Genomic DNA, 26,648 nt, shown 5'->3' with positions numbered 1-26,648 from the left:
AATCCTGAATTTATGCCTCCTTGAAGTCGGTCAGTTGCAGATCAATATCATTAAATGTTGATATTCATTTCCTCTTTATCTAATCTGTACTTTTGCGCTTTATTATACTGCAGGTTTGGGCTTTGTCAAGTTTTGGAGTAGAGCTAGGTTTCCTGGTGGAAGAATATGCAGGCAGTAAAGGAAGATTTCCTCCAATCAAGCGGAGAACAAAGAAATCTCTGTACATCGCTACTATAGAAAAAGGACATGGCTTGGTGAATGCTCTGATTGAAACCAGAAGAATTGGTGATTTGGGCCTAGTTGTAGTAGATGAGGTTTGTTAAAATAGTTTGCAATAGGTTTATTAACATGCTGTACCTTTTTAATTATTTACAGAAATATATATTTTCTAGCAGATTATCATGCACATACTGTAGTGAAAAACACTGCTTAACAAGTTGGTAACTGGCTAACATTTGTCCTGTAGAGCAGGAGTTTTCAGCCTTTTTTAAGGAGTGTACCACCCCTTCTGGTGGGTATCCCTCCTGGACCGTACCCCCTGGACGAGCAGGAGGGAGGGGAGTCCCCCCCAGTGGCCAGTTGATGAACGGGGGGTGGAACGTGGGTGGCAGCAAGCGATGGCGGCAAAAGAAGTAGGAGTACTTGGGAAGTGCACCACCACGCAGTGGCGTACAGCAGCACGCTTCCCAAGTACCCCCGCTTCTCCATGCTGCATACCACTGGGGCATTCCCAAGTACCCCCAGGGGTATGCATACCCCCAGTTGACAACCCCTGCTGTACAGTATTGCTCTCTTGGTGGCTGGACTCTTTTGATAACAGTACAGCCTGGATACCTCGTAGGTGTAGGTTCCCTCCCTCCTGCTCCACAAAAATGAGGTTTTGCCAAGTAGATGGGGGCCATATATAGCTGTAGCAAGCAGCTGAGTGTATCATCTGTACTTGGCAGACTTCTATGTATGAAGTAGGTCGTGAATCGCACAACTACGTATGAGATCTGGGTTTCTATTGAATCTTGGCACATCCTGTATTTGAGAAGGTTACTGTGCCCACCTGGCCTTGAACATCTTGTCCCATGTGGCTGTGATCCGGGTGCACACCAATATCTGCCCCGCCGTCGCAGCTGGTCCTTTGAGGAGGTGTTTACTCATGACACAGTCCACCCCTTTCTCGTCTGCCATGACTTTGAATCTTCTTCAGTGGGGGGCTCGGTACTGCTCAGGCACCCTCGCTGGCCACTCATTCCTCCGGCGGTCTTCTGCGAGGCTCCACCTCCCCTCTACCTCGCCCTATACCCAGCCTGGCAGGCCACTGTTGGTCCTGTGGCCGCTCTCCTGCACAATGGATGTCTCCTAATCTTTAGGCGCAGCTCTCCCCTCGGTTCACCTCTCTTCCCTCTACACTCAACCCCTCCTGACTTGGGGACGCACAAAATACTTTACAAAAAAAACCTCCACCAGCACTGCATGTTCCTACCTCACCCAAGGTATACCTCAGTACTCATATCCGGCCTCCAGGGCTCACTCCTGTCCTCCCAGCACCCCCTTTCTGCTTAGGGGCTATCTAAATCTTTCCCCACCACCCGTGGTCGCGAGACCTCAGGGTTATCCCCGGTCTCTCTCGTCTTGGCCCCACGTAACGTTGCCCTCTCTCTCTCTGAGCCTCCTCATTAATGTTGCCCTCTTTCTGGGCCTTCTCAACGATGCTGCCCTCTCTTTGGGCCCTCTCAGTATCGTCGCTGTCCCTGGAGCGTACCCTCGGGTCCCCCAGGTCCCTCCACTGTCCCACCTGTTTGGAAGCTGGAGGGAGGATCAGTGCCTCCCCCTTCTCTGCGGAGGCTGCCGGGCTCGGGGTCTCTCCAGCCTCTGTCTTCCTTCCCCTCCTTTCTCTGCACCGGAGCTTCTGCCCCGAGTGCAGGTTTACCTTCGCTGCTGTCAGTGGCTCCGCCCTCGCCGCGTGAGGCATTGGATCCTCTTCTGTTGGGGATCACCGTTTCTTGTGCCACTCTGAGCCTCTGGCAGACCCCTTTGGCTGGGGTTTCTTCCGGCGTCTGTTCCTATGCCTCTTTGGGGACTGTCCTCTTTATCCCCACCAACCGGTAATTGCCGCTGATGTCACCGGCCGGCCGCAGCTGTATGAAAGCGCAGCTGATGGCTCACGTGGGCTCCTCCCGGTGCTCCAGCTTCGCTGCGGGTTTCACTGCAGGTGAGTACTCTTTCTTAATTTTACTTTTTTACCTCAGTTCGTCCCCTGACCTCTGCTCCCAGGGTTCCCCCCTTGACCTTTTGGGTCCCCCTGTTTGTCTCTCCATGCGACAGTTACTTAAAGATAGTCATCAAACTTATTCAGCAAATAGCCATTGAGTGGTTAGGTGACAAGCATACAACCCATAGTAGAATAAAACAAACTTTAAGTGACACTTTAATAGATCATCTTGATTATGCTTTAGTTAACTCACAATTTGGGCCCATTTTTGGTATTAACTAAAATATTAGCAGGGCAAGATCACATGGTCACAATTCAGTTTCTGTCCTGTTCCTGGGAGTAACAAACAATTGTACCACCTCTAAGATAAACTAAAAGGTGTCACTTCAGTTCATAATAAACAATGTACAGAAAATATGTTTATACAGTATGACTCGCATTAACCTGTTTCTTTCAATTATATGTAGTAATATAAACAGAAAAAAAACTTTTAGGATTCTCTTTAATTTCGTACTTGTAGTGGGCTGTTAATAAAAGAAAAGCCAGCACTACCTTTTGCAGTTCACATTCTTCTGGATAGAGATGCATAAAATACTTTAAAATTAACTAATAATAAATATCACTACAATTAGTAGTGGTCAGGTCAGGAAATGCCATTCCTATGACCATTTTGTTTTAATTAAATGGAAGGCAGACTTAGTGGTAAACAAATACCAGTAGTATTAACTTTTTCCTCACTCTCCTTAGTGAAATATATGTTTAGTAGGTGATATTTATTGAGGAAGGCTTACAGTCAAAATTCAATAAAATTATATCAAAGACCTACCTGACAATGTGTTTTCTGAATTAAAATGTTAAGAAGTTGTGTGGTGTGACTGTATGTACAGGGATGGAAAAATCTGTAATTATTTTAACAGTTCCCATTCTCAACTTTTTATTCAAAGTTGCACATGATTGGTGAAGGGAGTCGTGGTGCTATCCTGGAAATGACTCTTGCAAAAATTCTGTACACCAGCAGTAAGTAACCTCTGCATCAGAACCATCATAAATTTTATAAAAATCTTGTGAGGCTGCATAATTTAGATGAGTTTATTTTGGTTTGAGCGTATCTAAAATTTTTCAGAACTTGGCTCTTTAACAGTGTACTTCACCTTGGATTACTAGAGTTATTTTCTACATGCATGGTATGTTGCTTGTTTTCATGGGGTAGTCTTCTGATAATTCTCTTTCCTCTCAGAAATTCCAGAGTGTGATATGAAATCTTTCTTCCAGAGGGTTATCTTCTTCTTCCTGTTAAATGGTTATAAAGGCTTCAGGGACCACTGAAGCATTTGTCAGTACAAATGATAGAAGAGGTTACATGAAAGCAAGGACAATTTAAGTTAGATTGAGCCCTATATATGTTAAAACTTTTGCCAAGGCCACTTTTTTACCACAAGAAATATAAGTTCCATTCTTCTTTGTTTATTTAAATACATTTTAGTCTCCTGAAGCTTTAATATTTTAGTACCACTGGGTGATTACATTAATAAGCGGGTCAGCTGTTAAATTTGAGAACTTTGAGAACTGCCAAACCAAATTTGGGCTTCTTCGGAAGCTGAGAACAAGATTTTTATGAACAGCACTGGAGTTGCACAGAATGCAGTGAAACTGTTAATGCCTCCATGCATTGGGAGGCTTTCTTTCATTCATATATTTTTGTAGCTCGTCTATTAGATTTACAAGATTAGGCTTCGGTAGAGCAACTATTATATTGAAAGAGATCTATCTTATTACAGCACATAAAAAGCTCTAATTAATTTTTATTGAAATGGATAAATAAAGCTGCTGTGTACATTGCTTTTTAAAATTTGATTTCAAACATTTTCTCTTGCCATAATTTTTAGATACTAGTTCCTTTCCTTAATGGCTTAGTGTTGCAATGATAAAATAGAATAATGCAAATAGCAAAATAATGCAATGATAAAATAGACCCTGAATAAGGCATTAAGCATTTTTGTCATAGATACTGTATTCTGTATATATAAAGGGCTTAGTCTGTCTGTCTGTCTGTCTGTCTGTCTGTCTGTCACGCTTTTGCAGCACTCTGATCGGTTGTCTCAGCAGCCAATCACAGTGTTTACTGAAACCCAATCAGAATGCTCCTCACAGACGGCAGGGTGTGGGGGAGGGAACGGAACGCTTGCAACTCTCAAGCTTGAATATGGCGGAGGGGGGCGGAGTGGGAATGCGGAGCACCGCCATAATAGCAGGGACGGAGCAGGGGGGTAAGGCCAGTTGCGGGGACAGTGGGATGGCGGAGTACCGCCAGGATGGCGGGATGGAGCAGGGGAGTAGATCCAGCACCACTGACCTCGCCCTACACCCCCCCCCCCCCCCCGGGCCCCGCTCCTTGGAGGTGGTGGCGGTGCAGGGTGATGACAGAGGGGATGGTGGGGCAAGCTTCCCCCCTCCCCCTGCTCTTGGGAAGAGGCAGGAGCGTGGGGTAGTGGGAGGCCGCGCTCCATCCCTGGTCCCCATTCCTGTCCCTCCCTGGTCATTCTTGATGGGTAGTTCGCTAGCATAGTAATAAATGTGTCTTGTGACAACATCTGTCTCTTCTGTTTTACAGAAACTACTCAAATAATTGGAATGAGTGCAACTCTAAACAATGTTGGAGACTTGCAGCAGTTCTTGCAAGCAGAGTATTACACTGATAGTTTTAGACCGGTACGTATTCAAGATTAGCAGAATCTTGAACTTAGCATTTTTAAGGTTAAAAGTAGTCAGCCTCTCAGTTAGTGTTGGACCTCCAATCTCAGTCCTATGCTCTGTCCTTGCTACAATGACCACGTGACTGGCTTAGTTTGAAAGCAAATACATCTCTTTTATTGGGCTACCACACGTGATTAGTTTGCAGCATGCCTAGGGAAAGAGAAACAGGCACTCAACTCTAAAGATAAGTGGTCTTGCCTTGGCCTCCTATACACTAGTTGTTTTCATCTTACAAAGCATTTTCCTGATGCCAGTCATTGTTTGCAAATATAGTTTGTCCAAGGGAGTAAACAGCAAACATTGTGGAAGTTTTGCTCTTGTCCCCTATCATGTCTGGCATATTCAAGATCTTTTCCATTTCCTTTATCTGGTTTCACTCTGGTGAATTAGCATCACTCATTTATTAACATCCCATTCTGTGATCTGCTTTACTTAGGCCAGCAGTTGGGTTTTCAGTGCACAGACTTCTGTGACCTTTCTAACTATTTTGGCTTAGAAACCAACTTTAGTCAATGTAACATGACACCTTATTGTGGATGCAGTTATAATGATATAAAGACACAGTTTATTACCATAGTTTTAATTTATATCTTAACACAACCTTTTTCATACACTTAAGAATTTTATATTGGTATACCTGCATCCATGGCCATTGGCGACTGGTGCCAACTTTAGTGGCGGGGGGCGGCACATGTCCGTGTCGTGTGTGTCCCGTCCATCCCCATCCCGTGTTCCCGTTTCCCCCCACCCGCGCCATTGACCAGTCAGCAACCAAGGGAGGGGTCCCCCTGTGGCCAATCTCACCAACCGGGGCGGGGTCCCCCACGGCCAATCACATCACTAGGAACTGGATGCAGCACTTCCGAAAGTGACCACAGCTCTTCATCTGGTGCTCCTGCCTGCCTCCACACCCGCTGCCTAAGCAGGGAGCACGGGCTCTTGGGGTGCACGTGCACCCCCTACACATCGCCACTGTCTATGGTGTAGGATTGTACCCTTTTGATTAAACTTGTTTCTAAATTATTGTTAGTCATAAAAAGAAAATGTATATAGACCAACTGTTTATTGTGATTGAGAAGGCACTTTTTATTCTGCATGACTACATGCATTGCTTAACTTGGGGTTGTCCAGTTTGTAGGTGACAGATGGTCTGCAGGCTGCATACAGGCCACAAGCAGTTAGCATGTGGTGCAGCCTGCACTGTAGAGAGGATTCTAGGGAGGGGAGGCCACCCTGCAGTGTGTGGTTCATGTGGTGTGTGGCCCTTGGCCACATGGAAGTTACACAGCCTTGGCTTAATTAATGGGTTGACCTTTTTTCTTTTCAGCCCAGAGAAAATATAGGTTTGTATAGTCTGAAAAAAATGTTTGAGAAAGAAATGCATCTTTTTCACCTTTTGGATTGGTTGTATTTCCATGATGTTTACTTTTTGAAAGGTCAGTAGTGGCAATGGAAATTCAAAAGTCAGAGGTACTTGATTTCAACAGTAGTTATTATAAATCAAGAGGCTTTGCTGTTTCAGTCCACTTCAGGGTAATACTTGATAGATGATGTAGTATGCAAAACTGAAATTAGTCAGCTCTATGAATTCCAGAACCCACAGGGTCAGTCACTATCAGTGTAATAGGGCAGTTGGGGGTCCATCTGCACAGTGCGTGGCCCAGGGGGGCCATGGCTCACCCCATGCAGCTTGCACAGCATGTGGCTTCTGCTGGTGTAGACCCCAGCAACTTAAAAGTTGGATGGCTTTGGCACAGAACTCTTAGTGAAGAAGACAGTAATTTGGTTAATATGTTAATATGCAATCTCTCTTTTTGCAACATAGGTGGAATTAAAGGAGTATGTTAAAATACGAGAAAGTATCTATGAAGTTGACAGCAAAGCAGAGAATTGTTTTACTTTTTCACGTCGTCTTAATTTCAGGGTAATAGTGCTAATTTTGTGAAGTTTTTTAGTTCCTTAAGTACTGAATAGTGTTTTAAAGATATATGTTTTTTAAAATCAGAGTTTATTTATAGTATTTTTACAGAATAGGACATTATAATTTAGTGGTTCCAAAATGTTTAATATAAAAGGGAAATAGTAATCATAAAAATAAGCTTTACAAATAACAACGTGAGTTGTTATTTTTGGGGGAAAGGGTGACTGTTAGTGGTTTTATATTTTCTTTGACTGTGTGAGAGGAAAAGAAGGCAAGTTCTTCTTCCATTTGCTCTCAGGAAGTTGTAAGAAAGACCCTTGTCTCCCACACTGGCTCTTAGGTTTCTGGAGATTTTTTTCCCCTACCATTTTAATAGCTGTGTCCATAGTTCATATGTGGGGCCCAATGTACTTGAGTCACAAAGGTGGAAATGGTAGGATAAGAAAGGTGGTCATACTTTTCTTGATTCTTATTTTTTATGCCTGCAATCCCACGGTTCCCCATTCCACACAACTGTAATGTAGTACTTGGTGAGACTTGTCTCTTCCTATTGCTATGCATAGCTGTATATGTCCCCAGAGTTTCTCTTGATCTCTGAACCAGTCAAGTAATAAATGAAGGTCTCCTTGAATTGCTGGTTTAGGTGCTGTTTTCCTTTCATAAGAGTGCTGCTAATAGCACAGTGGACATCATATTGGTGCTTGTAGACTAAGGACAACAGGAATGAGGCAAAATCTTCTGTTCTCACCCTCTGTTCCCCTTCAGTTCAAAGTGCAGGTGTCCCTTAATTGAAAGAGCCATAGTGGATAAGCTGATTCTGCTAACATTTAAACTTCTGTAACATTTACGATAAAGCAGAGGGGATTATTCAAGTGGGTAAAGTTAAGAACAGATGTACATATTTGCAGGCTTGGAGTCTTAGGCTTAATACAGATAAATAAGTTGTAATGTCTAATAACCCATTTAATTTTTATTTTAGTATTCTAGTAATCTCGAAAGAATGGATCCTGACCATCTTATTGCATTGGTGACTGAAGTTATTCCAAATTACTCCTGCCTAGTCTTTTGTCCCACTAAAAAGAACTGTGAAAATGTAGCTGAAATGATATGCAAGTATCTGAACAAGTATGTCTTTTATTACTGTTTTAGACCACCCTTAAAGTGTTAAATCAGAATTGAACATTTACCTCTAATAACACAAAAACTACTCACTTTTCATCTGCAGTGACAGTAGTAAAGATCCCTGACTAAGAAGAAGCAGTTGTCCTCTGAAAATAAAATTATGCAAGACTGTACAACTTCTGTAGAACTCCAGTTTTAGGGTTCCTTTTTGGTTTAAATAAAAAACAACCATTAAAACACAACTTTTCAGGAGTTTAATTAAGAAAATAAACAGAAAAAGAAAATTTAAGGTTCATTCAAAGAGGCAAGCTATGTAATTCACATCTTATTCTTGTCATTCTTTGTAAATTAACACTCCCTTTCTATGTTCTTCTTGCTTTACTTCCTGTCACGCATAGTGGTAGTGTGTTGTGAAGTTGCTTATGTTTGGTTACATACACTGGGAACATAAGATGCAAACAATAAATGCAAATTAAAGGTTACATTGAATATTGTATATTACAAATTAAAGGATACATTGAATATATTTTAACTTTGTTTTTCATTAATAATGCAACAAAATCTCAGATTCACGTAGTTGGTCTTTTTCTAGGTTTAATTCACTTGTTTTTCTAGGAAGATATGTGGCACTTCAAATAGCTAAAATACATATTACAATGATATTTACTCAATTCTAGGACAAGATTGTTTTCTCCCAATTAATGTGGGGAGATCCCCCTCATCTTAGAATTGGGTATGAAGGCTGGGTGCAGGTGACTCCTGTAGCTCAGGCTCAAACCCCTACCCAGGGTTGGGGCTATAGCTGCTGACTGTTCATCCCCACCACTACCTCTGTACCCCACTATCCCCCCCTCTGCAGCCTCTTCCCCCACCCCCACTCCATGCAGCCTCTCCTCCCCTGCCTACCCCTCTCCCTGCCTCTTACCTTTGCTCTGCATCAACAGGGTCCATCCATGCTGTAGCCTTGGGACAGTGAGCATTATCCCAGCCACATAGCTGTATTGCTCAGCCCACATGGCTACTATGGGGGCTGGGACTGGAGCTGTGCTCAGTGCCCTGGACTAGAACAGGGATGGAGCCTGTCGGCATGAAACAAGGATAAACGTGGGGGGTGGAGCTAGCAGGGGGCAGTGGTGGCAAGAGGCAGGGAACAAGCTGCCTGTCCTCCCCACATCACGTTCTCCCCTACCGCCCTGCAGCAGTGGGGGGGGATGAATTAGAAACAATCCTCCAATAATGAGATTCTATACATGGACATTTTTAAGAAATTTATAAATTTTCCATATATAGAATCTAATTATTAGGGGAGTTGTCTTAAATTCTGGGTTGTCTTAGATTCAGGTAAATATGGTTAAGGAAAAGAAACCCCTTGAAAATTGGAATCTTTATGTACTATATATTCCCTTCGTTCTGACTGCTGCTCCTGAGGAAACAAATCTGTGCTGTTGCAAGACTCACTATCAATTCATGTGGTATTTTTTACTAAACTTAGTTGGCATTATTACGTGGGCTCGGGGGAGGGGGGGGCACTTTAATTAGAGCGGCTCTGAGAGGCTTGCTGAGCACACTAATAAGCACACCCCAGCAGATTCGATTAATCAAGTGTGCTCCAATGTGCTATAATTACAGCGCATCAGAGCAGCCTCCAGGCATGTGTACAGACACCCAGTGTGTTTGAAAACAGAGAATGTTTATTATATCCTAGTTCTGTTTTGTTGACTTGATGTGCAGGTTGAATTCTGCTTGTATCTAATTCTGTGTTATTTCTTTGGTAATAGAGTAATTGATTTCTAAATTGCAAATATCTTACTGTAGTAATGGATAACAAGCAGGAGGAGCTTAAGTGCATCTTTTGTGTTTAATTTTTTGTAGTTAAACAATTTAGACTTTGATCATTCTTTTTTTTCTTCCCTAAGAGAATACGAAAATCACAGAAAAAAAGAGAAACAAGACCTTCTTATGAACTTGAAGAATATTGGTAATGGAACAGTCTGTCCTGTACTAAAACGAACAGTTTCATTTGGCGTTGCTTACCATCACAGTGGGCTTACAAGTGATGAAAGGAAAAGTATAGAGGAAGCCTATTCTGCAGGTGTTCTATGCCTTCTTACTTGCACATCTACTTTAGCTGCTGGAGTCAATCTACCAGCTCGAAGGTTAGCCCTACAAAAATATTTACTGTATGGTTTCATTAAAGCCTACATGGTTAAAACCCTTTAACAGACTTAAGTTTGAGTTTTGCTCCGATCATTGGCTAAGCATGTCACAACACTTACAGAAGGGTGAATGTGTACCTTGACTCATAGCGACTTATTCACAGCACTTGACCTTCAAGCCTGCTTTCACATCTCAGTTCATTTGGCACAGAGAGACTAATGTCTGAGATCTGGGTAAGGGCATCATTACCGAACCCTGTCATTCAGTTCCCATAGTCCCTTGGGTGTACAACAGTGTCTTTGCTGTCTACACAGGACCTATAACCCATCTTTACTGATCAGTCTTTTTCCTTAGTGGCCACTTCACCCTTCGTAACTTGCATGACAAAGAATGCTCAGGTCACAGACAGAGCTCCCTCCCACCTTCCCCAACAAGGCAGTCCTTGGACTTAGCAGGTCTTAAGTCAAAACTTTGTAGCTCGGAATCCATTTTCCCATAGGAAACAATGTTATAAATGGGGGGGTTGGTTCCTGAACCAAGGCCTGATACCCTATTTTTACCAAAAATAACCCAGAATATTGTACTCAATCAATTATAGATGAGTAATATAGCTACATTAATGTATTTATATTGTAAATAGCAATCATACTGATTTGGAAGGACTTCTTTGAGGTGACTTTGCTAGACTTTTTGAAGGGTTCTTGCCTGGAGTCTTCTCTGGAGTCTTGTCTGCAGGTTTTTCTGGAGTCTTGTCTGCTTTCTTAAAGAAAGTGTCCAGGGAGATGGGCGACACAGAGAACTTGTTCGCTGGCATGGTGTTGGATCAAGCGTTGTAAAGTCGAAACTGACATCAAAGTTGAAACAGGGTGTCAATTTATAAATGGTGTAAGTGCGAAATGTAATTTGACATGTTGCAAGTCGAGGACTGCCTGTACTCAAAATTATTCAGGTTTGTGAGCTGCATGTGTATAAAGAATGGGATTTATTCTTCACTTACTTCTTGTCATCCCAAGGTAAATTTTTTTTTCCTTAGGGAGAACTTTTTCCTCAGTATAATTTTACTGATGCTTTTAAATACTTGAAACGCAGAACGTAACTTATCTGGGTCTTTCCCCTCTTTTCTTTTCTTTTCTTTTTTTTTAATTCCTTAGGGTTATTTTAAGAGCGCCCTATGTTGCAACAGAATTCCTGAAAAAGAATCAGTACAAGCAGATGATTGGCAGAGCTGGTCGAGCTGGTATTGACAGTGCTGGTGAAAGTATTCTTATAGTGCAAGAAAAAGACAAACATCTGGTAACTTGCACAAAAATATCAGTTTTTTGAGTCATCAGACTAAGTTTCTGTGATAAACTGGGACCTGAATGTCTTTTGCTCAACTTTGCATTCTTATGTGTAGTCCTTCTTGCCTGCCAGTAACTGTTACCAGAAACTTTCCTGCAATTGTGAAAGGCATTCAGATTCCTTGCTAGAAGACGTATGTATTTTCTGACCATATATCACTTCTCTTGGCTCATAAACTGATCTCTAGAGGTCAGTCAGAAAACTTGGAAATTTGCAGGAATAGTTTTTAATCAAGTCAGTACATATCAGAATATTTTTGAAGTTGAAATATTTTCTCCTGTTAAGAGATTTCATCTTTTGCTTTTTATTTTAGGTTCAAGATTTAATAAGCAGTCCTTTGGAAAACTGTTGCAGCAGCCTTTTACTTGAGTTTACCAAGGGAATACAAAACCTCCTTCTGTCCTTGGTTGGGTTACAGGTATCAATTGTTTTCTGTGGCTAAGTAAAGAGATTCATTATGATACTACTAATGCGAATGTAGGTAACTGTATTGAAGATATTTACAGGTAGAACTATTTTTCTCTCACGGTAGTTTCCATGTTATTAAATCTGTAGTTATCATACTCCATTTCATGGAATCCATTTGGGGCTCATTTTGCTTCATTAGGGTTGAGAGTAATAATGTTAGTGTTCACCAAGGTCTTGTTTTTAACCCTGAGTAGTTCATTAAATGCAATTATAATCCGTATAAAGAAGGAAAACTTGTGGTCATGTTATCCAACCGAACTACTGAATCCCGATAAAAGTTTCTGATGTAGGCAAGGCCAAACTGTTTTCTGCCTACTAGGTACTTCAAAGCTTTGGTTCTAAAGCTTTTAAGATAACGTCTTAAAGATAAAAACAAATTTCAAATGCTAACAGCTGGAATAATGTAGCAGGGCGGCATATGATATTATGTTGAGCCCTTCATCAGGCAGCATGTTCATCAAATTAGTTGCAGTTATCTTAAAGTCGTATAGACATGCAGGATTAACAGTCTAGTTCGGAGTCTTCAGTAGGCATACTGTTTTCAGCTAGAAAGAGGGCAGAAGCTAGAGTTAACACTTTTATTGAGCTATGACACTTCTTTTGTGTCATGTGATTAAAACATCCAAACTATTGTAGATTGCGAGAAACTTTGAAGAAATCTGCAACTTCATGTGTGGTACACTGTTTGGTGTTCAGCGAAAGACACTGTCAAAAGAAAAGAGCCTCTCAGATATAATTAAAGAATCACTGGAAAGCTTAATAGAAAAAGGACTCCTGAAAAGAAAAATCATGTCTGAAAAGGAACAAAAATCCTCAAGTAATCTAGCGATCACACAGTTGGGTCAAGCTGCTTACAAAGGTAAGAATTTGTTCCTTTCCATTGCACTTCTTTCCCCATGTCTTTTTTAAATTTGTTTTTTTATTTTCAACATAACTAAAACTTTTATCCAGCCTCTTCCCACCTGTCTGAATATGATGATTAAAATAAAACACCTGTCAGACTATACTGGAGTCTGTGCAGCTCCATTTCAATAAAGAAGCATCATGTCTTGGAATCTTGTGAACATGTCATTTAAGTAGTGAATAAATAACTAGTTAACCTAATCCAGTGATTATCAACCAGGGTTCTGTAGCACTGTAGGGTGCTCTGAGATCCTTTTAAGGGTGTCATGGGGTGCCATACAATATTAACACTGTTAGGTGTGCAAATGCCTACATGTGATTCACAAGATAAACCCAGATATTTCAAATGGGAATCCATAAGGTCAAAACCATTCTGACCTTTTGAGGTTTTCTGTGTTCTTTGTGGCAGAAGAATTGTTTTATTATTTTTCCATAGTCAACAAATGAATGAGAGCTCATGCCATGAGCTGGCATTTTCTGAATGGTGTCTGAGTCTTATGAGAGGTGCCTTGAGTAAGACTGTTCAGGCTTCCTAAAGGCCTTCAACAAGATCCTGCACAAGAAACTACTAAATTGATGAGAAGTATCCAAGTCACCAGATGTAGAGTATTGTAATGGTTCAAAAACTAAGCAAAAAATAATTTGTCTGTTTTTCATTGTAGTTGAAGTGAAAAGCAGAGTGTCTCCTTGGCTTTCCATTCTAAATCTTTTATTAAATATATGAATTATCTTGAAAGGGGTGTTTTCTAGTAATTTATCAAGATTTACCGATGATGGTTATTTTAATTATTCCAGACCTTGAGAGACCAATCAAAAATCTAAGTTGACAAAATGAAAGAACAGTATGGTAAATGAAACTCAGTGTGCCTAAATCCAAAGTAAGGCACGTTAGAAGAGAAAACATGAAGTACCTGCGCATCTTTTGGCGTCTAAATTAACTCACGATATCAGTTTTGCATCATTGTAGAGAGCTAACTGAAAATTTCTGATTGTGCAGTTGCACTCAGAAAAAGCAAGACGTATGTGAGGAACAGGATGATATATAATAAAAACAGTAGTATAGTACCTTTATATACTCAATGATATGTCTGTATCTGGAGTAGAATGCAGTAGTAGTCATCTTGAAACAGATGCTAGAGAACGAGAGAGATTTCAGAGAAAGGCAACAGAAATAAAGCACAGAAATACTCATGAAGAGGCATGGTAACCATAAATCCCAACTATAAATATTGGGACTGTTTTATTTTGGAACAGAGAGGAATAAGAGAGGGCATATGCAGACCCTGTTTCATAAAGGAAGAACATGGAATATTCAGTGTAATTAAAAAGTAGAAAATCCAAAATCATAAAATTAATATTTTTTTCACATAATATATCATTTGACTGTAGAAGTCATTGCCAGTACATGTTGAGGGCAAGAACTGAGCAAGGTTAACAAATGGTGGGATGTTTGTATTAAGAGTATCCCAACTTACTGAGCAGTGATTTTTGGAAAGTTATTAAGTCTCATACTTCTGGATTTCAACCAGTCTCTAACTATTGGAGACAGCAGTATCTAACTAATGTGTGTGAGCCATTTGAGAATTATAGATATAGGTAACTATCCTAATTTCTTTTAGGATCTATAGACTTGGCATATTGTAATGCTCTCTACAGAGACTTGAAGAAAGGTTTAGAGGGGCTAGTACTTGAGAGCTGCCTTCATCTACTCTATCTAGCAACTCCATATGATATGATTTACCACTGTAACCCAGACTGGATGATCTATTTTAAGCAGGTATGGCATAACTTCCAAGCCTATTAACAAATGCTACCCTGTATAGAGAAGTAAAACTTATATTACATATCTGTTTTCTTCCTGGTATAATAACTTTGGTCTGTGATTGTCTTGTTAGGCATAAATCTAGTTTGAATGAGCGAGTCATGAGAGTTTGGAGAGTTTGAAGTCAGAAACAGAAGGAAACTAATTCTGACTACAAACAAGTCAGTTTAATGGCAAAGTAACTAATGACTAAGAGAAGATTATATTCATGGTCTTTGTAGGATTATTTTTATGGTATACTTCATTAAATTATTTTTGTAGTATACTAAATAGTATACTTCATAAAAAGTATTGAACATTGCAAAAAAAAAAAAAAGTGGGGGGACTTTAAAGACTTCTACATAGCAACTCCTGTGCTGGCAGAAAAGATAAACAGTCATTGATTTAGTGTAATTACAGATCCTGCCATTAGCTGAGTAATTAAGGTTAGTCCAGCTTGCCTTTATAGTTTAATGTACTGTTTAGCAGTGTTAACCATGTGATCAAAACTATCTAAAAAGTTACTGTAGTAAAACTGAAGAATACAATCTTCCACAAAATATTTCCACATAATAAGGAAAAAGTTAAACTGTAGAGAGGGCTGATTTATATAGGTCAACCCTGCATGTAAGCTGAGTGCAATTTTTGTATTTTTGTGAGAGGGAAAATAAGGTAGATGTATCATTGGAAAAATACATCAATGTTCTTCTGGGCGGGGGTGGAGAAATGCAAATTCCATAAGCATTATATATATTAACTGAGGTTAACATTTTAAAAGGTTATTTATTTACTGATGTAACAGTAGAACAGCTAAGCAACATTATTCTATCCCTTTAACATATTTTTGCAACTCATACAGAGAGATAAATTCATGTTTAATATTCCATGGTTTTTTCTTTCTTTTTTTTTTTAATTAATTCTGCCTTTTAGTACACTCAGCTAAGTGCAGCAGAACAGAAAGTAGCAGATATTGTGGGAGTTCCTGAAAGCTTTATTACAAAAAAGGCATCTGGTCAAGTCATCAGAAGGGTAAGTAAAAGATTATTGTTTTTAAAGGAAAAACTAGTAGAATGGTAATTTCATCAATCAAATTATTTTGTGTAGAAAAAACATGTACAACTGATAATTAGCATTTGTTAATCTTTCAGTTATGGTAATGTTAAAAGCTGCTTGTTACTAGTGTTTTGCTATTATAAAGCTGTATTTATTTCATATCATATAGCCATGAACATTGAGGAATCCAAGATTCTCCTGTTGGCCCTGGAAAATGTTTATATTTTGTTATTTTGTCTGCAATTTCATAAACACAAATCAGACCGTTAAAGGCAGTTTGGTCTGCCCTGCTTCTGCGATCTTTGTTTCACCAAAATAGTTCCTTCTGCTGCTTTCTCTGCTTCAAAAATCCTTAAATGCAAAATTACTATTGTTTCATAGAATTTGAGAAGTGGGGAAATGTGCCGTATAAAAATCTCATCTGTTGGATTGTAATTCTAAATTCTAGCTGAACACCAGTTTTCTGTCTTCCTAGGATGTGGACATTGGTGTTATAAATAGGCTGTACCTATCCTTCGTTCTTTATGCCTTGCTAAAAGATACCAATGTATGGATGGTTTCAGAAAAATTTAACTTGTCCCGTGGTTATGTGCAAAATCTCCTTAACTCGGCTGCCACATTCTGTTCCTGTGTGCTGCACTTTTGTGAGGTAATACATGTTCGGTGGGTGGTGTCTAGCATGACATCAGTGAATAGTTTTATTTGTAATTGCTACAAAGCATAAAGGAAGTATTTACTAGGATCTCTGCTATAGACTTTTAGTACTCAAATCTGAACATTGGTATGGGTCATCTTACTGTTTAGAAAAGCCTTTGTGTATCAGAATGAAGTTTTCATATTAAAATCTAGATTGATATTCTCAAGTCATGAATGTTTAAAGTGTACACTTGGAGCTTTGCTACAAAATGCCAGTATCCAAATGATTGCCAAAGGTTTCCCTCTTCTTCCACCTTGAAATGGTGTCATCTGAGAACAGGGTTAAAACTAGCTGTTCTACTGCTGCTTTAGCCTTTCAACATCAGCAAGTCCAAAATTGTTCCCAAAAGACTATATTCCTGAAGTATCTCCTCATCCATCAGAAAGGTTCCTGCATTGGGATGACTGGCAGAAAAAGGCTCGATACAACTCCTGGCACTGTCCAGGAGGAGTATTTCAGGTGATGACATGACATACTTTCTCTTCCAAAGGGAGCATATGCTCGCCAGCCTGACAAAGCTCCAACTAGTGTTACGCCTAATAAAAGGCTTAAACTGGAATTGTGGAGTTCCTTTCAGATTGTAATATCCTTTGTTTCTGCAGGAATTGGAGGAATTTTGGGTTTATAAAGCCCTGCTTACAGAACTTACCAAACGACTGACCTATTGTGTTAAGGCAGAACTCATCCCTCTCATGGAGGTGGCAGGTGTTCTAGAGGTTAGTACATGCATATTCTGGCCCAAGTTATCCTATGTCAGTTTTGTATACTAGCCTCAACCAGTAGGTATGTGTAGGTATCTGCACATCTGTGAAAGAAACTAGAGCAGGAGTAAGCAATGTTTTTGGGCAAAGTGCCCAAAACACCCGCAACCTCAACTTGTAAGATGTTGGCATGCCAGGGGCAGACAGCAGGGGGAGCCACAAAGGGCCTGATCCTCCTTGTGGCAGCGCAGCCCTGGCCCTTTCTCCAGCATCTGCCCCAAGACAGGAATGCACCTGGCACCAGCAATGAACTGGGCTGGAACTCTACAGATCCCCATGTAGCTGCTTGCAGCCTTCCAATTGCCTGCCACAGCCAGCCTGGGCTCTGGGCAAACCTCTGCTGCCCACCATGGAGCCCAGGCTACTCACAAGCAGGCAGCGGGGAGGCTGCAAGCAGCTGCAGTGGGGGCAGGGCTGCAGTGCCACAACAAGTTCCCCCACCATCCACCCCAAGGTGCACACGCCGAGCAAAATGCCTTCATGTGCCACACTGACATGTGTGCCAGGGGTTGCCTGCCCCTGCTACAGAGCACTTTGTTAAGAACCTATTTTTTTCCTGCCACTGTTTGGGTTGCTGATTTTCTTGTGGAAGGGAAGTGAATATATTAAACACACAGCGTCATATTTGTGTTTTAGTGACTGTCATAGCTAGTCTGTTAAGTTTTATGTGAAAAAAATGTTTATCTCGGTAAATTTGAGGTTGATTTATGTAGTATTTTCAGATTTATGCTCCTGGCTGCTGTGACAAACACAACAAAAATATTGTATATTTCTTAATCTGATGCTCAAGCCAAAATAGAATCCAAATCTGTCTACTTTAGCAATGGGAAAAGGGAATTGATGGATGCAGAATTTTGTAAAGGAGGGTGCAAGAGCAACAAATAGTGCTGCAGGGGTGGCTGCATCCTTGCTCTGAATTCCACCTCCCCCAACACCAGGATGAGTGGATCACACCCTGAGAATAGCAGTCAGTAACTTTTTTAAGTCCCCAAAAGAGTTAAGAACTCAGCATCTCCTCCTCTCCCCTCCTTGCTCAATGTTACCGCCCATCTCCTACTCTTCTATTTGTCACCTTCCCCACTACTGCCCCTGGCTGCCCTGGAGGTGGGGGAAGCTCCAGGGCCCCCCATGCCCTGCCCCAGCAGTCTATATGGGGAGCTGGGCTCAACTAGGGACAACAGTAGTGGTGGTGGACAGGTTCCTTCTATCTGGGCTTGCTCCCAGGCTAGCGGAGAACACCATAGCATGTCGCTATCCCAGGAGGTGCTGTGCTCTAAACTCTAAACTATTGCTACCCAGGGGGCAAAACTGAGGTTAAATATGGTTATTATATTCAACATTTAGCTTAGATATTGAATGTAATAGTCAACAATGCAGTATATGTAGACTTGCATGAAACTTTGTGGAGGAAATGTTGTTAAAGCTAGTATTGGAGTTGGATATTTTCTAAAATACTTTTGAAATGTGTGAGATAAAGCAGCTCAAGAATGAACATCTCTAGACTTCCAGTAGTCTGGACCATCCAGATATAAGGTAGTTGAATACACAAAGTTAACTGGACATTGCAGCATCTTCTCTGTGGCATTTTAGCTACCAAAAACCACATCTTCTTTCTTCTGAGAAGTCAGTTTATCAACTGTCTAAATGTTCACAAGCTATGACTACCCTAAGGAACAATGAAAAGTTTCTGTGCCTCTCAAAACTGGTTTTGTTTTCAAGAAGACAATTAAGGGGATGGGTTCAGGTAAATAGAAGAGAAAAACACGCCACTAAGTAAAAGTAAAAATAATATCTGTGGTAAGATGGAAATAGTCTCCATTTACCTGTGGAAAGACCTAGAATTGCTAGTTTTGCACAAATGTTGACTAACTAGTACCCTATAGCCTCCTTGCCACTTTTCATCACAGTAGTTCTATCTTGGCTAAAGTATCTGAGAAAGGAAAGAAAACAAAATCTCTTGATCCTGTTATTTAAATACCACAGACCATCTCTGTTGAGTACATGCAACTCAACAATCATGGCTTTGTCCATAATCTAAAACTGAACAGGCTGTCATCTTTTTGTGTCCTGTGACCATGTTCAAATGTGGGTGCAGAAATGGACACATACTGTTCAGAGATGGCAGTTAAAAAGATGCAGATATTTACAAATCCAGTTACTGACAAGAAATAAGAGAAGCAGAAAGATAACTTGCCACAGAACAATGAGACTGAAGTTAACATGCAACTGGGGAAACTCCAGTGATAGAAACACTAGGTGTGAATGTGTAGGAAACTTTGAGATTATAGAACACCTTCTGGCCTGCCCATGTGTTGGGGAACCAAGCACCAGTGAGGACCTCGCTAAAGCCACAGATCAGGCAGTAATATGTGCCCATTTCTGGACCCAAATGTGAATATAGTGACAGGACATGAGAAGAAGAAAGGGTAGATCTATTTATTTAGGTAAAAGTTCCTAACAATAAATCAGCTTCATCTCCATGCAGTATCAGTCTGGCATTAGGGTGCTAATCAGTATCAATCCAGATTAAATAACAGAGGGGTGAATTTTGTGCAGTCATCACAGAGTTTTGGCCTTGATGACAAAAAAGAAAGGTTCCTTGCAGTTCTTACTAACTAACCTAATACTTTTTTTGAACAGTTTCATTTTTGTCTTGCAGGCTCGAGCAAAACAACTTTATAATGCAGGATACAAAACTCTAGCACACTTAGCTAATGCAAATCCTGAGATACTCGTGAAGATGATTGAGCATGTGTCACGACATCAGGCCAGACAAATCATTTCATCAGCAAAGGTGAGCAGAAGCTTTGTAATTTGAACTGCCAGAGATGAATGAAAACTAGTTTCCATTTAGTAATCTTTCTCTAATAATTTAAGACTTTCCTGACTAGCAGGAATAATATGAGATTTCCTGATAGAAGCTCACCAGAAGAATGACAACAGAACTCGGCTACCACCTTATTTTTAAAAAGATAATTTCTCCATGGTTTCTTACTGTCTTTTGTAGAACTTGGGAAAATGATATTTCTTTACTGCTATTTGTTCTTCAAAGGTAAGAGTATTATTATAGATCTAGCTCCAACTGTTTTTACAAAAAAATTATTTACCTATTGTTTGCCTGTGATTTCTATTCCCTGTAGGAACATTTCTGTAAATGACTCCTTGTTATATACTTAGTGGGCATGTCTACATGTGCACTTCAATGCACATTAGCCTATTTTAATGTGTATTAAAGCATCACAAAAAGTGCTCTTTAGTTAATGCGCGTTAAAATAGCCTAACGCACATTTTTCTAATGCCTCACAATAGAGGTCCTAGATTTTAATGTGCATTAGGTAAAGTGCATCAGTGAATGTGTAGATGCTGCCCTGTGTTTACTTTAAATTACTGTAAAAGGAATCAGTTAAATACTCTAGTCTCCACGCTGAATCTGTGCCATAGGCTTAGAGTACAGTACGTGTGAAAACAAAAACAATATGTTAGGACAGGGTTGACATCTGGGCAGCTACAGCTGGCAATGGGCAGGCTGGAAACAGCTGTACCGGGCTCCAGAGCCCCAGCACCAGCTCCAAGCCAGCGGTGGCTGCATGCATGCCTCGGGGCAGGGAAGGAGCCTAGGTAGTGCAACCCTGGTCCCTTCCCCACCATCCACCCAGAGGCACACATGCAGCCACCACCAGCAACAAGGATTGGACCCTCATAGCTCCCCCACAGTCTGCCTCTGGCATTCAAAGTTGAGGTCTGGGTCAGGGTTGAGGTGTTTTTGGCACTGCAGCCAAAAACATTGCTGACCCCTGCATTAGGATGCTTGTTGTTGTGTTACTATCACCTGTTGCTTAGAGACACTTCAAATATGATGAACAAAATAGCTAAACTGCTAGACAGACAGTTGCCAATTACTGCAGTCTTCCATAATATGATTAAAATCTTCATATCAGGTGTGTATTTATTGCATAACACAAGGAGTCTACACCCTACTTCTGTATACTTGTGTGATTGGCATGTTAGTGTTAATTTGAACATTTATTTTAACATTTAAAATAGAAGTGCCTTTTGTTGCAAGCACTCTGGAATAAAAATGTTATTTTGAAAAAAGTCTTGCTGGACTGTAATTTTTAAACAGGACCTTGCTAAAGGGACCAGATTTTAAATTCTGCACATTTTTTAAACTGATCATGGCATGTTGTTTGCACTTGTTTCAATCCAAGGATGCTTACCATTTGGTGCTATGAACCAGTCCGTGGATTGGATTGGGCACCGTGCCCCCAGATTGGGGCGTCAGGCTGCCAACCTCACCCCTGCAACGCCAGATTGGGGCCCCATTCTGCCTCCCGCAGCCCCATACCATCAGATTGGGTGCTGGGTTGCACCCACAGCTCTGCACTGCTGGTTCAGGATCAACACTGCCTGTACTGGGCCTGATGCTCTGGGATCAGATCCTGTATTGCCTCCAGCCAGCCCAGATTGGCCCTGGGCCATCTTCCTGTGCCAGTCTAATGCACTGTCTGGCCTATGGGGCTCCCCACAAGTTGAGATTTCACAGCAGGGGAGGAGCAATTGCTGTCACTGCTCTCCCACCCCTTCTCCCCCCTCCCCCCCCCCCCAATTTTTGGACCTGTGGGGACCTCTGAGAGCCAAAAGGCATGGCTCCCTGGGCTGGATCTTGCCCATGGCCAGGCATTAGGCACCCCAGGTTTAGCCTGCTAAATTTGACAATATAAGCAGGATAGGCTCCCGTGAAAAGAATTCCTAAGCAGGAGAACTATATTTATTTTGGTATTACAACTGTGAAAATTAGCATAGTAGTTTATTATTGTTGAGTCAAAACTCCAGAGGTTTGGTTCCTGGTACTCTTAATTTCTTAGTTTGTTTCTGGAGGATTAAATAAATCCCTGGAGGGAATGCCAGGCTTTCAACTTTTCTGTTAATGTAAGAAATGCTCTGGCCACTTGTGTTGATTTATCTTCTAATAGTGTGATTTTTTTGGGGGGGGGCATAGATGTTGCTGAGTGAAAAAGCTGAGGCTCTACAAGAAGAAGTTGAAGAACTGTTGCAGATGCCTACAGATACCCCAGAGGGGCTGCTGACTGCTGCCACAGAAAACCATGAAGCAACAGCATGAGTTGTCACAGTTCTCAATATATTTTATATTTCATTTTGTTGTATATGTGTAAAGCTTTATAATAAATAATTCTGTACACCTTATATTTGTGTACATTTTGAAATTAGGATATTCTTGAAGCACAGGTATTGTATGAATGGTCTGATGGTTACAAATCACAGAAAAATAGGACTGGACGGGACCTCAGGTAGTCACCTATTCCAACCTCCTGCTAAAGGCAGGAACATCCCTGTTTAAACTTGTCTCATGAGGTGCTTGTCAAACATGTTCTTAAAAACTTCCAATGATAGAAGATTCTGCAGTCTGTCTAGATAATCTATTCCAGTCCTTAACCTCCTATGTAGTGAGAAAGTTCTTTCTAATAGCCAACTTATGTTTCCCTTGTAGTACTTTGGTACCATTACTCGTCCTGTCCCATGCAGATGCAGAGAATAGCCTATCACGGTCATCTTTATAACCGCCCATCATCTACTGAGCAGCAGAATGGATGTGTAAATAAATAGCAGAAAATGTGTCTTTGTCATCTGTCATTATTTGTATCAGTAGTTCCCCTGTGTGCACATTGGATTGTTGGATTTGTGTTGGCACAAAAGGGAGGCAATAGTGCCATCGCCAGGTAAAATGGCTTTAGTCGAGATGCAGGAGTAGGAATGAAGCAGTGAACCCCACAAAATCCGTTTCCTTAGGAGATGCAGTAAAAAGGTTATACGTAGTAGAAACAAGCAGATGGATTTAATTCTTCAAAACTCCAGTCTGAGGAAAAATGAGGTTAGCATTTGTCATCTCTACCACTAAGTTTCTATGGGCTGTATAGTGCCAGGTGGATGCTCACATCTCCCACAGGCTTTCTCTAATGTGACCTTTTGTTACCTTTAAATTTGAAATAATAGTCCCTTCAGCAGTTTGAATCAAACCCCTGCTATAGTCAAATAACATCTCATTTGCTTTCATCACATTAATCTATTGAGTCAAGCTGAGCATCAATTTTTACCTTCCATTCTCTAACTCAGAGGTTCCCAACCTTCAGGCCACAGGGGTTTTTTGATGACAAAAAAGAAAGGTCATCAAAAGGCCTGGTACCGATCTGCAAAGAGTTGGCTGCCAGTGTGCAGGAGAGTTGACTGCTAGACTGGAAGTCCAGAAATGATCGGCATGCTGCGGATTGGCAGCCAGCCCTTTTTTATACTGGGTTGGCTGCCGGTCCGCAGTATGCCGGTCACTGCAGACTGCAGTTTGCTGGTCCACAGTCACTTCAGGTCGTGGTTTGCCAGTCTGTGATCTAAAAAGGTTGGGGACCCCTGTTCTAACATGAACGTGTAGCAATATAGGGTTAAAAAAAACCTACTAGAACAAAATACTCCATTGCACAAACTTCTCCCCCAGGGAGGGGAAAAAGAACAAACATGACAAATGTTAATCATGTTTAAGGTGCTATTGGAAGGTGCTCAGTATGCTGCTTCTTGAGCATAGTAAGGGATCTGCATAATGTACAGAACTAGGTGTGAACTTGCTATTGCAAGGCTCTATCCCATGTTGGCTTCTGCAAATTTTTAGTAGGAAATGATTTTTTCCCCTGTTTATTAAAAAGATCTGACAATTCTTAGGGCTTGTGACTATTTGAAGGAAAAAGCTCAAAAGGAATAGCGTGCAGTAAAATTTTTTACCTCCTGTATGGATGATCAAAAGTGGATTATTCACCCAAAGGTACTATTATTTCAAAATAACAGCATCCACATGGAGATCTGGTACAGAATAACTTGTGCTTTTTTAATTCACACCCTATCTTATTCTGTACAAACTGCTCTGTGCAGATTTGCTCTTGCTTCCACATGAACATTATAAAATGGATTCATCATGTTCCTAAGATCACAGCAGGGGACCAGAGTCTGTGTGAACTGGCACTAAGATTTTCAGAAAATCATTTTAATTCTATGCCTGTAAAACTGATCTAATACTAAACCTACCTTAAAAAAAAGGACTGTCTGGGTCAAAATTCCTATTTACACAATCACTATCATAAGTGAAACTTACTTGATTCTAGATGGCCTAGGTCAGTCGCATGGAAATTGGCTTGCTGAGCTCTGCTAGTTCTCTCCCATTTGTAAAGCTTCATTTTACCTTGCTCATTGTGGTGCTAGCTTTAGATATTGCTTGTAACATAAACCAACTGTTTTGAGATAAGTGGCTTTTGTGACTTGCTTTTTAAGAAGGTTTTCAATGTTTTGTCCTGTGTTGAATGTTTTAGGGGTTTTGAGTGTTGGAGTGATCCAGAGCATTGGAGTGTTCCAAAATTATCCAGAGTTGTGTATTCTATGATGTATATTTATATTCCACAGAACTGCAGCAAAATGATACCGTTTTGTCACCATGTCAAACCTAATTTTTCTACATAGCAATGGAATGTTTCCTCTTTGGTCTGATTACATTGTATGCTATTTTTACAGTTTCCTGAATTAAGAATTCCATTTGTCACAGTGAACAAAACTTTAAAATGGCAAACTACATTGTTTAAATTAAAATCTCGTAAAAGTAACTGTACTTCCATCTTACGACTTCTGCTTATATTCCAGCTTTCCCTTATAAAGCCATATGAAACACTTGGGGAATACAGAATAGCTTCAGGAAATATTCATAGAGTGTTAAGGGCTGGAAGGGACCTTGCAGATCATTAGGTCCAGCCCCCCCTGCTCTAGGCAGGAAGACAACTGGGGACAAGTGCCCCAAGCAAGGTAACTGTCCAGTCTCCACTTGAAAACCTCCAGGGTAGGTGACTGTACCACCTCTGGAGGGAGTTTATCCCACAGTCTGGACACCCTGACTGTGAAGGAGTTTGTCCTGGTATTAAGCCTGAAGCGGCCTTCCAGGAGTTGATATCCACTGGTCCTGGTCTTCCCCAAGGGTGCCCTAGTGAACAGTTGTTCACTGAGCTCCTCATTTACTCCTCTGATAGAGTAGTAAGCCGCTATCAAATCCCCTCTCAACCTTCTCTTCTTTAGACTAAAGAGGCCCAGATCCCTCAGCTATTCCTCGTATGGCTTGCGTTGCAAGTCCCAGATCATATGGATGGCTCTTCTCTGGACCCTCTCAAGTTTTTCCACGTCCTTATTCAAGTGCGGTACCCAGAACTAGATGCAGTACTCCAACTGTGGTCTCATGAGTGCTGAGTACAGCAGGAGTATCACTCCCTTAGTTTTACATGAGATGCACCAGTTGATGCATGCCAGCGTGTTGTTTGCCCTGCTGGGCACCACATTGCACTGATGCCCCATGTTCATGCGGTGATCAATCATTACCCCCTAGGTCCCTTTCAGCTGTGGTGCAGGTCATGCTGTCACCTCCAAACCTGTATGCATGTTGAGGGTTATTTGCCCCTAGATGGAGCACCTTACACTTGGAAGCATTAAACTTCATCTGGTTCTGGTCTGCCCAACTCTCAAGCCTATCCAGGTCTGCCTGTATCAGCAACTTATTTTCTGGTGTGACCAGACTGCCCCATAACTTGGTGTCATCAGCGAGCTTGGCCAATCAAGCTTTTCACTTTCCCATCCAAATCATTGATAAAGATGTTGAAAAGCACCAGGCCAAGCACGGACCCCTGAAGGACACCACTGGCCACTTCGCATGCCAAGACGACACAGATCCATTCATGAGAACTCTCTGGGTCCTACCTGTAGCCAGTTTCCCACCCACTAGACCGTCGAGCAGCTGAGCCCACAATCTTCCAGTTTTCCCACAAGGATATCATGGGATACTAGATCAAAAGCCTTTTGGAAGTCTAGGTATATAACATCTACCTTGTCTTCCATGTTCAGGTGGCGAAAGACCTGGTCATAGAAGGAGATGAGATTGGTAAGACAAGACCTACCCGTGACAAAGCCATGCTAGCTGTCGCTCAGAATCTTATCCTCAATGAGTGTATCGCACATAGATTCTTTAATGAGCTTTTCCAGGATTTTCCCTGGGATAGAGGTTAAGCTGATTGGCCTATAGTTGCCCAGGTCCTCCCTCTTTCCCTTCTTAAAGATGGGCACAATGTTGGCCCTCTTCCAATCCTCAGGGATCTCCCCTGTGCACCATGAATTCTGAAAGAGTTTTGCCAGGGGTTCCGCAATGACCTCAGCCAGCTCCTTCAGCACTCGCTGATGGAGTCCATCCAGTCCCACTGACTTATAAATGTCTAGCTTTTCTTCTAATTCATAATCATGTGTGAAATAAACATTGAAGAAAGTTTAAAATCGAAGAAAAAAGAAAAATTGGGCCTACGCAAGAAGGTGCATGGACCAGTTGAAAGTTTCTGATGAAACACTGTTTCATAAGTAAAACCACTTGAGTGTAATGGATTATG

The 26,648-nt window shown here is 41.2% G+C and overlaps 1 protein-coding gene across 2 annotated transcripts in view; it reads left to right on the top strand.

Moving 5' to 3' along the window:
• HELQ (helicase, POLQ like) overlaps window positions 1-24,841 on the top strand; it is a 35,477-nt gene extending 10,636 nt beyond the window's left edge. Inside the window, exons 4-18 of one of the 2 annotated variants that reach the window (XM_006273562.4) lie at window positions 114-314; window positions 3,148-3,220; window positions 4,815-4,912; window positions 6,783-6,881; window positions 7,858-8,003; window positions 9,917-10,156; window positions 11,309-11,450; window positions 11,812-11,916; window positions 12,603-12,825; window positions 14,489-14,646; window positions 15,601-15,699; window positions 16,199-16,372; window positions 17,023-17,136; window positions 19,841-19,975; window positions 22,181-24,841. In XM_006273562.4, the coding sequence (XP_006273624.2) occupies window positions 114-314; window positions 3,148-3,220; window positions 4,815-4,912; window positions 6,783-6,881; window positions 7,858-8,003; window positions 9,917-10,156; window positions 11,309-11,450; window positions 11,812-11,916; window positions 12,603-12,825; window positions 14,489-14,646; window positions 15,601-15,699; window positions 16,199-16,372; window positions 17,023-17,136; window positions 19,841-19,975; window positions 22,181-22,303 (2,130 nt within the window). In that variant the 3' untranslated portion in view covers window positions 22,304-24,841. The remainder of the gene's footprint in view (window positions 1-113; window positions 315-3,147; window positions 3,221-4,814; window positions 4,913-6,782; window positions 6,882-7,857; window positions 8,004-9,916; window positions 10,157-11,308; window positions 11,451-11,811; window positions 11,917-12,602; window positions 12,826-14,488; window positions 14,647-15,600; window positions 15,700-16,198; window positions 16,373-17,022; window positions 17,137-19,840; window positions 19,976-22,180) is intronic. The other variant, XM_014596353.3, reaches the window with a different exon arrangement.
• The last annotated feature ends 1,807 nt before the right edge of the window (window positions 24,842-26,648 follow it).

The sequence above is a fragment of the Alligator mississippiensis genome, chromosome 2, assembly GCF_030867095.1.
Source record: "Alligator mississippiensis isolate rAllMis1 chromosome 2, rAllMis1, whole genome shotgun sequence".
NCBI lineage: Eukaryota > Metazoa > Chordata > Crocodylia > Alligatoridae > Alligator > Alligator mississippiensis.
The sequence above is the reverse complement of the archived record's forward strand: the minus strand, read 5'-3'. Positions and strand labels throughout refer to the sequence as shown.